The sequence below is a fragment of the Palaemon carinicauda genome, chromosome 7, assembly GCF_036898095.1.
Source record: "Palaemon carinicauda isolate YSFRI2023 chromosome 7, ASM3689809v2, whole genome shotgun sequence".
Taxonomy (NCBI): domain Eukaryota; kingdom Metazoa; phylum Arthropoda; class Malacostraca; order Decapoda; family Palaemonidae; genus Palaemon; species Palaemon carinicauda.
In genome coordinates this window covers 92,111,410-92,123,571 of record NC_090731.1, presented here as the reverse complement: position 1 = coordinate 92,123,571, position 12,162 = coordinate 92,111,410, and the positions used below count along the sequence as shown (strand labels likewise).

Here is a 12,162-nt window from a genome sequence, read left to right as displayed (position 1 = left end):
GTTGTTTTTGGTTGCCGGCCGGCACACAAACTGAACTAGCGATCTGCTGCCTTGTAGTCTAAAGGTAGTATACCCTGGAACTATATTAAGGTTCGTGCCGGCCGGCAGGATATTATATTGTATACAGTAGCCAGTATTTTTACAGTATAGTATATACTGCATGGAGAAAACTATAGTATCGAATATATTGTAACACTAAGTTCTTCCAACATACTTGGTGATGCCTTGTTCAGCCTTTCATTGAGACGGTACAGGATGAAGAAAGTGAGCTCTTTCTTTATTAAATATCCAGTATATTAAAATTCTTTATAATGGTGTGACCTACACCTATATTTCCTCTGGGAAATATGATGAAGGTTATTCTAGAATGAGATTTAACCTTAGTTTTATTATCTGGAAGGTTACAGCAATTGGCTGGGCAGGAAATACAAGTATATGTCTTTCCTTCTTTCCTTCTTCACATGGTACTCATGGAATTTCTCCTCTTTACAGGAGGACCATCCGAAGTGCGGGAGCATGTTTTGCAACATCCGCAGCAAGAACTTCTGTGGACATGCTCAGTCTCCAAAGAAAGGTGATCTACGGTATTGGGACCCTCAGGTATGTACCATTTGCTCTAACCTGATTACCGAGGCATTTGACACCCCTAACTCAGCGAAGTCAAGGGACGCAGCTAGGGAAAAGCTTCGAACCTGGGTGAGAGGTTTTCAGAAGAATACTTCAGGCCCCCATCTTCCAAGCGAGAAGATGAAGGTTTACTTTTTTCCTAAGGCCTCGGCGGATGCAGTGATTCCTCAGCCCCATGCGGAGATCACGTTAGTTCAGATTCCGGTTGATTCTGAAGTCTCGGACGCCCTAAAAGACATCCAACTGGACGATAGGAAGTCTGAGGTGTCCGAATACACCAAAAAGGACCTTTTGGCAGAAGGCCAAGAAGAGGAGCTGACCCAGGCTCCTGATACTGAGGAAGAAGAAATCGACGAGGTGTCGGTTACATTGGTTCCGGCCCCTGAACCTGTTCTCTCAACATCGTCTGCTATCACAGATGATTTGGGAAGGACTCTCTCTTCCATCGTTGAAATGATTCAACAGATGCAGAAGAATGATGAAAAGGAAGCTGCAATGAAGTGGGAGATGCGGAGATTTGCAGCGTCACGTGGGCCCCAGAAGAAGCTCAACGTGAAGGATCTTCCTTTGTGCTCGGGTGCCAATCCTTGGAGGTATGCCGAGCACATGCCTATGACAACTGGGAAGATTGTCATATCGTAGAAGTTGGGTTCAGTTCCCTTTGAAGAAGTGGAATTCTGGCCCAACAAGGAGTCTTACCCGAACTGCTATGTCCGTCTTAGAAAGGAGCCAGCCTCAAAGGAAGAGACGGAGCCGAAGGAGGTCATAGTTTTTTACCATAGTAAGGCACTGGCCTTACTGACGAGCTCGATGAAAGAGAGGGGCTTCACAAACTCAAAGATACCTGATTTGAGTAAGAAGCATCCTTCCTTTGTGGCTTCTACTACCAGAGTCTTTCCCTTTATGGAGAAGGGATATAAGGCTGCCTTGAAGGCGGTTGAGGCAGGGAAACCATGTCCCTCGCTGGAGGAATGTAAGCCGTTGTCCCTGACCTTGCCCTTGGACCAGAAAGACTGGAAGGACGTTCACCTTACCTTCTCAGTCGGGAAGTTGGAGGCCGATATTGCCTGACGTCAGTTCGCTGAGGACCTTCCAAAGCTGTCAGATTTTCTCTTGCGCAAGGAGCAAGAGACAAAAGAGAGACTTGCTGCATGGATTTCCTTACAAACGACTCTGGAGACGATGGCAAGTGATCCCGAGATCCAAGATATGGGTATGGTAGTGACCAAAACCCATCTGGCCACAGTGACAAAGGATCTCTACAGCTATCAAAGCTTGGAGAGCTTGTAGAGAGTTTGTGTTCGCCTCGGCTGCAGTGAGGCACGAACCGAGGAAACTGATCTCCTCTTGTATATGGGGTAAGGACCTCTTCCCTAATGATGTGGTTAAGGAGGTAGTGGATAAGGCTGCCACGGAGAATAGGAACCTTCTCCAGAAGTGGGGCCCAACTTTTAACCCTGGATAGGTACGCTCCTCGGACACCCCTTTAAGGGTATACTCGGTCGCGCGCGACCCCAACTCCGAAAAAGATTCAGGAAAAATTTAGTTATGCATCAATCTGTATTGTTTGACTTGATAAAAATACTTCAAAGAATGCTAAAATCTACTGAAAATATAAATGATACCCATCTACAAAATAACTATTTATTGGAAATATATTAAAAATTTAAGTATACAAAAAAAAGACTTGACGTAAATATTCACAAAAAATAGAAATATACATATACACATAAATCCCTTTAGGGACACCTTCTTAGATGGCAAAGCAACACCGTGTAATTGCTGTAAATGAGTTGGACCCATAGAAGTCAAGATCTGAAATGGGAAAAAAGGGTAACTTTTTTTGGCCAAAAAATTTGTCCAACTTTCATGAATTTTTATGGGTACCCAAATGAAATAGGAAGAGGCTAATTTTTTTATAGAATAAACTCATATTATCCTAGAACAGAAATACATAATAAAATGTGCACTAAGATGTAATTTACTGTTATATCAGGGGTGAAATCTAAAGGTCATTTTTGACGGCCTAGTTTCACAATGTAAATTTCTTATGAAAATCATTGTATCTCCTATAAAATATGATATCTATGCATTAAAATATACCAAAATATCACGAATTCTATACAGAACAAGAATATATAGAGATATGCCAACTTACCTTTCGGGTATGTCAACAAAATGGCCGCAGACCGCAACAACTCTTACAGCCCAATCTACCACTTGAAATGAAGAATGGGGTTGCAAACTCCATATTATCATCAACATCTCTTTTTAACTCCATTAGAAGTGTGTTGATGACATCCATGCCGAGGGAATACTGCCTGCTGGCCATTATTGAAGATAAATTCAAAATAAATAGAAAAAAATCAAATTTGCAAAAAAAAAAAAAATTCAGAAATTAGCATTTGAGGGAAAATGGACCTCATGGCAATATATTCATCTAAGCCAAAACCAATGTCATGCAAGTGGTAGACACACCACCCATCCACACTTTCCAACTATAAAGAACCAAACAAGTATCAACACTGTTCGACAATTTATAATTATGTAATAACTTTCCTGTTTGATCACTTACCCCTATAAAGGTATGTCGGGGTCGAGGTCGACCCCTGGGGGGTAAAAAAACGGGGAAGGAGGGAAGTTAGACGAAAATCAGTCCTAAAGCAGACAATGGCATGTAGACTAGTCACCCCTTGCAGGTCGATCACTTCCATATTTGAGACAGCTGATGATTTATGGGGAAAAAACAGGTTTCGAAAATGTTGCAGGGGTCGCGTACGACCCATCATACCTTTCCAGGGTAAGAAAGTCTTCCCCGGATGAGGGTCCCCAACCTAACAGGAAGACTAAGAAGCCTAGGCTATCCTCTCGGCCAGCCAAGCCTTACAGACAGCAGTAGCAACAACTTCCGGCGAACGCAGTGCCTCAGATGGTGGCACAAACCCCAACCACGTACCAGTTGGTACCTCAAGCCGTGACGACTCAGTCACCGGCGTTCAACCCAGCGTTTGAAAGGCACACAACAACCTTTTGCCCAAGAGCTAGAGGAACAGCCAGAGGTTCATCTAGACACCTTTCAAGAGGATGGGGGTTCAGGGGAGGATGCGGTCAAGGAGGCAAGGCCTCAGGTCCACAACAGCAGAAGTGAGATGCTTCTGGTAGGAGGGAGACTTCATCTTTTTCGGGATCGTTGGACCTTCGATCCCTGGGCTCACAGCCTATTCAAGAATGGACTAGGTTGGAATTAGTACAGCACTCCACCTCTGTTCCAACAATTCTTCCAACATTCTACCCCCGTTCTGAAAGAATATATTAGAGAACTCTTGGAGAAAAGAGTAATCCGAAGGGTAAAGTCCATCAAGTTCCAAGGAAGGCATCTTTGTGTCACAAAGAAGGACTCAGAAAAACTCAGAGACATTCTGGACTTGTCACCACTCAACAAGTTCATAGTGAACTACAAGTTCAGGATACTGACATTTCAACACATTAGGACCCTACAGCCCAAACGGGCATACACCGTCTCTATGGACTTATCAGACGCTTATTGGCACGTTCCAATCAGTCGTCACCTCTCCTCCTACCTAGGGTTCAAGCTACAAGGAAGACTTTATGCCTTCAGAGCCATGCCTTTCGGGGTAAACATAGCCCCAAGAATTTTCACGAAGCTTGCAAACGCAGCTGTCCAGCAATTACACCAAAAGGGAATCCAAGTACTGGCCTACTTGGACGACTGGCTGGTGTGGGCAGCATCCATGACAGAATGCATGCAAGGCTGCAAAAGGGTGATCCAGTTCCTGGAACATCTAGGATTCAAGATCAACATAAAAAAGTCTTGACTTTCTCCATCTCAAAAGTTTCAGTGGTTGGGAATCCACTGGAACTTACTGTCACACCAGCTTTCCATTCCTGTGAAGAGGAGGAAAGAAATAGCAGGTTCTGTCAAGAGACTACTAGAATCCAAAAGGATATCAAGATGTGAACAGGAGAGAGTGCTGGGCTCTCTTCCGTTTGCCTCAGTAACAGACCCTGTGCTAAGAGCACAGCTAAAGAATGCAACCGGAGTTTGGAGAAAATATGCATCAAACACGCGAAGAGATCTGATAAGACCAATACCGACTCGTCTGCGAACGCTTCTCAAGCCGTGGTCCAAAGCCAAGCAACTGAAGAAGTCGGTACTTCTTCAGCCACCTCCCCCCTCAATTACTATTCCTACAGACGCTTCAAAGGAAGGATGGGGAGGTCATTCTCACTGGAAGAAAGTCCAAGGAGCTTGGTCCAACCTATTCAAGAAGTTTCATATAAACTTTCTGGAAGCCATGGCAGTACTTCTTACACTGAAGAAAGTTTCTCCTCACCACTCGGTCTACATAAGATTGGTCCTACACAGTCAGGTGATAGTGAGATGCCTGAATCAACAAGGGTCAGGGTCACCTCAAATCAACCGAGTGATGTTGGCCATCTTCCGGCTAGCGGAAAAGAAGTGATGGCACTTGTCAGCAGTTCACCTTCAAGGGGTACGCAATGTGACAGCGGAGTCTCTATCCAGGTCCACACCGATAGTCAGAATGGTCCCTGGGCGCAGGATCATTCTCTTTCATCTTGAGTCAAGTCCCGGAACTGCAGATAGACCTCTTTGCGACGAAGGACAACAAGAAGTTACATCATTATGTGTCCCTGTACTGGATCCTCTAGCGGAAGCAGTGTACGCTATGTCCCTCGACTGGAACAGATGTTCCAGGATTTACCTGCTCCCTCCGCACAGCCTTCTATTGAGGGTCCTCGACAAACTGATATCTTTCATGGGGAAAGCGACAATAGTGGCTCACAAGTGGCCGAACAGCGTTTGGTTCCTTCTGGCATTAGAACTACGAATGAAGTTTCTGCAGCTACGGGATCCAGTTTTGACTCGGCGAGTTCACAAGTCGATTGCCTTCGCTTCATCACAGAAAACCCGGAACCTGCATCTCATGATTCTCTCTCCCTAGCGGTGAGAAAAAGATTCGGGATATCAAGAGACAGTGTAGACTTTTTAGAGGAATATAAGTCCAAATCTACCAGAAGACAATATGAGTCATCATGGAGGAAGTGGGTGTCCTTTGTCAAGGTGAAGAATCCACAAAAGATCTCGACAGACTTCTGTTTATCATTCTTCATCCACCTTCATGAACAAGGTTTAGCAGCCAACACAATATCAACGTGTAAGTCTGCCTTGACAAGACCTATTCTATATGCCTTCCAGGTCGACCTCTCTAATGACATTTTTAACAAAATTCCGAAGGCCTGTGCTAGGCTCAGACCATCTGGATAAGGTTCTTCATTTTGTTTCAATGATGAATAATGAGGAGTGTGCTTTAAAGGATTTGACCCAAAAAGTTATATTTCTGTTTGCACTCGCTTCGGGGGCTAGAGTTAGTGAAATAGTAGCCCTCTCAAGAGAGGAAGGTCATGTTCAGTTCTTAGATGGTTGGAGAACTGAATCTTTTTCCGGACCCAACGTCTCTCGCCAAGAACGAGCTACCCACCAATAGGTGGGAGCCCTGGAGAATCTGCCCTCTGAAGGAAGATGCATCTCTGTGTCCAGTGGAGTGCCTAAAGGTCTATCTTCGTAGAACTTCAGACTTTAGGGGAGGACAGCTGTTTAGGGGAGAAACCTCGGACTCAAATTTATCTCTAAAGCAACTAAGGGCGAAAATCTCCTATTTTATTCGCAGAGCGGATCCAGACAGTACACCCGCAGGTCATGATCCGAGAAAATTTGCCTTTTCCATAAATTTCTTTAATAATATGGATTTTGAACATCTTCGCTCATACACTGGCTGGAAGTCATCCAGAGTATTCTTTAGACACTATGCGAAGCAAGTGGAGGAACTGAAGAGGTTTGTGGTAGCAACAGGTAGTGTTCTTAAACCTGCTGTTTAAATCTGCGAGGAACAGTGAAATTAATTGGGACGATTAATTCAGGGGTGGGTGTGTATTCACGGCCTGTTTTTACAGGCTAAGTGTTAGGCCACTAAGGTGTCCTTATGAACTGTTCCATAGACAAAGGTGAACCAAGCATAAGTGCGGACACATATGCCAAGCGTTTGTGACGCTAGTGTGATTGAGCAGTAAGACAGGCTGTAATAACAATATTAATATTTTGATATTGAAAGTGGCCCATATGTTTCCTTTTCAGATGAAACAATATTTTCTATTTTACTGTGATCTTTATGTTTATTTATTTGTCCATCCACATCTTATAATTCTTATAATTGTCGATTGACCCATATATTTTTATTGATTATCAATAAACTAGTTCTTAGTGAACCTGGTGTCTTATTCGCCTATGTCATTTTACTAGAAAATGTATTGGCATTACACTTAAAACTATGGATAATTTTAACACGAATAGTCCTAAAGATTGTCCCTTGCTACAAGCAAACATTAATTGGTTTATTCTTCCCCCAAGAAGAAAAGACTTCATACTCTAAAGGGATGGTGGTGGATATGCAAAAATTATTCCTACACGGATATAAACCTTTGTCCAATCCAGTGATAAGAACAGGCACACTGGGGGACTTGTCGGTATTTCATACTGACATTGGTGGTTCTTATACAAACTTTGCTTTATAACATATAGGGTGAGACCACTATACTGGCTTGTCTGTTAGTCATCCATAGGTATATGTACTCCACGAGACTTTTCCAGAGTCTAGTATGACTCTTCCCTGTAAGGGGCAGGAAACACTAACATGGTTTATGCTTAGATGGAATGATGCATGACGGTAACATCATAGGTCTCTAGGTCTATGCTGACCAGGAAATACTTTCTCGAGGGTATTGCATGATTTGAGAATCCACAAATACAGTAATGCTCTGGTATACTTCCATCAGGACGATATGGCCTGAACCCAAAAAACGGATTATAAGCGAAGCGAAAAATCTATTTTTGGGTGAGATGGCCATGTCGTCCTGATGGACCCGCCCTTCCTTTGATTGAAAGGGCTATAGGTCCCCTCCCTATAAATGCAATATCTGTAGCACCTCGTGTATCGCTACAAGGAATAAAGATGGTGCCATCGGCGGCATTGTGTACACACTCGAAGCGGGATAGGAGAGGTACCTTATTAACGGCTCTCCTTTCATTCTCGTTTTTAGTTTTCTTGCCACTTTGACCCCTCGAAGTGTTAATTCTCTTCTGGGAGAAGATAGCTGTGTGGCGTGTCAAGAATACGTCCTCTGATATTACGCGATATCCCATGTTAGATTTATTTAGTGATATTCGCTCCAGGACTTAGAATTCTGGATACCTTAAGGTAAAATTCTCTGGGAATATCACCGTAGTCAAATATACCCTAGGAAGCTACCTTAAAGGAACTTCCATCAGAACGACATGGCCATCTCACCCAAAAATAGATTTTTCGCGTTTCATGTTACCCCAAATTCTTCATCCTTTTTATTTTTTGATCCTGCAAAAAAGCCTATGGCCCAGGAGGGTTGGTGTTCCCAATAGCTTCATGTCTATGAATATAGTGAATGGCAGTTTTGCTCATTTCGCACGTACATGGTGCCCTGCGGATAAGGCACCGGGAGAATTTACCCCATGGCAGTAATAGTGTACCAAAGTGTATGGGTATATTTTACACCACGACAGTGTGAGTGTCATATGTACTGGGTATAATGTACCCGTCAGCATTGTTAATGTGTAACGTATTGGGATATAATTTCCACCCTAACAGTTTTACTATAGTATAATCTAGTATACTATCGTAAAATGGAAAATTATAGTGAATAGTGATAAAGAACTTTATGAACTTAAAAGTGAAGTGTCAAATGAAAATGATGACGTGAATGGATCATAGTTAGCTGGCAAACAATGGAAATACATAAGAGGCACAAATTTTATTCTAATTTCAAAGTTAAATCCTTTTTTTTAGTAAATCATAATTTTTTTCCTGTCAATATTTTTCTAATGCAGATGTAAATAAAAATTTTCACATAATATTATAAATGTGCTAAACACAGAGTAAACAGGGGTAAAACGGCATTAAACCCCCATTTCAGGGAAAATAATATTTTGAGTTAGAATTATAGGACCTGATGAACAAAACTTCTTATATGTCTTACAGCCAAGAAGAAAATGAGAGTGACTGTAGCGAAGTTGATGACAATCTTGAATATGAAGAAGTGCATGATAGTGACTTAGATCAAGACTATGTTGCGTCTGCTAGTGATGATGATAGTGATGAGGATGATAACACTTTTAAAGGTTTTAAGAAACCATTAGCCACGTACATCAACTCCTCGTAAAACTGCAACTTTAGAGTCTGCTGACAGTTTCACTGTCTCTTCTGAAACTGTTTCCTCTGTGGTTCCTCCGGCAACCCCCAGTACTTCTATTACCCCTCCTTTGTCGACCCCTAAGGCAAGTACTTCTGGTGCAAGAAAACAGAGGCGTACTGAAGATCAACCATGAAAAATGGTTTCAAAGGAGCACAATAGCCTGCAAGAATGGGTTCAGTTGGAGCTGTCGGCCACAAACAGGATCAAACATTAGGACAGCAGCAAGGAACATAGTGGGATTCACCCCAGGACCTGTAAAAGAGGCAAAAGATGCACTCCCCTCTGAAAAGGCAATGCTGTTGCTGCTGACAGCTGACATGATAGATAGAATCGTGCACTGTACCGATAAAAGAATAAAACTTGATGCTACCAAGTAAAAGAGGCAATCAGGAGTTTTAGAACAAACGGAACCAGCTGATGTGAAGGCTCTCATAGGGCTGCTCTTGTTTTTTTGGGCACAAAGGGATAATCACTTATTCACGAGAGAAATGTGGGACATCACAACAGGGTCGCTTCACCTTCCTTATAAATAGCTTGAGGTTTGATTACCCAAAACCTAGAAAGCTAGGAGGGATGTTGACAAATTTGCCCCAATAAGAGAGCTGTGGGATATATTTAACAACAACTGTGAGCAAATGAAAGTCCCTAACTTCAACCTCACAGTAGATGAGCAGCTCATAGAATTCAGAGGCTGGTGTCATTTTTAAATTTACATCCCGAACAAGCCGGCGAAATATGGTATTAGAATGGTTTTTATATGCGACAATAATAGCAAATACCTCCTTTGAGGTATACCATACCTTGGAAAGGGAGGTACAGTAGCTATGGTTGGTGTAAATCTTGGGCACCATTTAACCCGTGAACTCACAAGGCCATATCATCAGACGAACCGCAATGTGACAACAGACAATTGGTTTCCATCCGTGCCTCTTGCTGCAGAATTATTAAACAAATGTGGCATGACGCATGCTGCCCCCACAAAAGGGAACAAATCTGAAATTGTAGAGGAAATGAAGGAAAAAAAAGATCGACGACCAGGTTCCAATGCCTTCTTATTTCCTAATGAAATGACCCTTGTGTTGTACGCCAAAGCCTTCACAAAGACTCCAAAGAAGCAGGTATTTTTAACGTCAACTGTGCACACCCAGCCAGTCCTAGTGGGAAATGGAAAGCCCGAGATAGTAGATTTTTATAATAAGACAAAAGGAGGAGTTGATTGCTTCAACATGATGTGCACCCTGTATTACTGTGGAAGGAGAACCAAGCGATGAGCTATGTGTGTCTTTTATGGCATACTGAATTCCATCTCTATCAACTCATGGGTAATACACCCAGAGAACCTGGAAAAAACACATGCCAAAGGAATGGAGCGAAAAAAGTACATCAAAGAGCTGGCAATGTCCATCAACCGACATTGGGCAGAAGTAAGTCTCACCAACTCCCTCCCCCCCTTCTCAAGATCCCTGAAGACGACAATAGCAAGAGTTTTTGACGTTCCATCCCATAGCTCTGCAGTTGATCCTGGGCACCCTGTATTAGTAGAAAGTCAAGCACCGATTAAGAGGTGTGGTAAATTCTCCAGAAAAGATAATAGGAAATCAAGGCACAGGTGTAACAGCTCTTGGCCAGCCCGCGTGTCCCCGCCATATATATCCAGTCTGTGTGAACTGCATTGAAGAAAGAAGGTAAGTCCATGATTATACAAAAAAAATAATTTCGTCATATGTACCCTCTAAGATAGCGTCATATTTCATTTGTAAACGATAGTAAAAAGTATTTTCCATGTACCACACTCATGTTATTCTAATAGCAGAACATACACCTATTAAATATATGCCTTTATAATTCACTAATAACAAACAAAAATAAAAAGAAATAACAATATTAATAAAACTAATTTTAATTTACCAGCAAAAGAACAACCATTTAACTCTCACCCAAACAAGTTATAATGGATCAGGAAGATTGTGCATTCATCAGCAAAGCTGCCTACTTTCTGGGTATTAGCCCAACAAATTTCAAGTCGTTATCATTGATATATATTTTTTTTTTCAAATTTAGTATGTAGGGCATATCACAAATTTTGCTATATTTAAAAGTTTACATAAGTTACCCATAAAAACTTGTTAATTTAAAGTTTTCCAAAATAGGACTTTTCATATGAAAGAAGAAAGGTTTAAGTTTGTTTGTCTTTTTTGGAGTAAAATATCCTCAAAACTAGGCGTTTTATTGATTTTGCAAATTGAGGTATATATTACCCCATGACTATGAAACGATGACACTGTTTAATGGATATATATATATATATATATATATATATATATATATATAATATACATTATATATATATATATATGTATATATACATTATATATATATATATATATATATATATATATATATATATATATATATGTATGTATATATATATATATATATATATATATATATATATACATATAATATATATGTATATACATATATATATAATATATGTATATATATATATATATATATATATATATATATCACTCGTACTTCAATCAATGTAAATGTCACCCACGAATGACATTTAATACCGAATTCTATCTTAGGAATATATATCTACTTTGAATTCATTTTATGGTAACAGCTTCTGGCCGGGTAGAGATTCGAACCCCTACCTAATTGGCCGGAAACCATGTCTGCGAGGACTCTACCAACTGAGCCATCAAGAGAGATATAAGTTTATGACAAGTCCCCATACATATTCCTGTTGAATTCATAAATCGGTTCATAGACTTGAAAAAAAAAACCCATCTCATCAGTGATAGGACAATTGTGAGTTTGTAACACGTGGTTATTTTATGAAGAATATATATCACTAACACTTGTGTTTTCAATCAATGTAAATATCACCCAGTAATGGCATTTATTACCGAATTCCATCTTGGGAAAATATATATATATATATATATATATATATATATATCCACGTGGAAATAATTTCATGTTACCATAAAATGAATTCCAAGTGAATATATATTCCCTATATGGAATTCGGTATTAAATGCCATTCCTGGGTGACATTTACATTGATTAAAATCCCGAGTGTTAGTGATATATATTCATCATAAAATAACCACATGTTGCAAACTCACAATTTTGCTATCATGGTGGAGATGGGTTTATTTCAAGTCTATGAACAGCTTCCTGAATTCGACAGGAATATGT

General features: G+C 40.8%; 1 protein-coding gene across 1 annotated transcript; it reads left to right on the top strand.

Annotated features, from left to right (window-relative positions):
* The first annotated feature begins 9,773 nt into the window (after positions 1-9,773).
* Positions 9,774-10,220, top strand: LOC137644444 (uncharacterized). The gene has a single exon (XM_068377421.1). The coding sequence runs from the start codon at positions 9,774-9,776 to the stop codon at positions 10,218-10,220; it is 447 nt and encodes a 148-aa protein (XP_068233522.1).
* Positions 10,221-12,162: the final 1,942 nt, after the last annotated feature.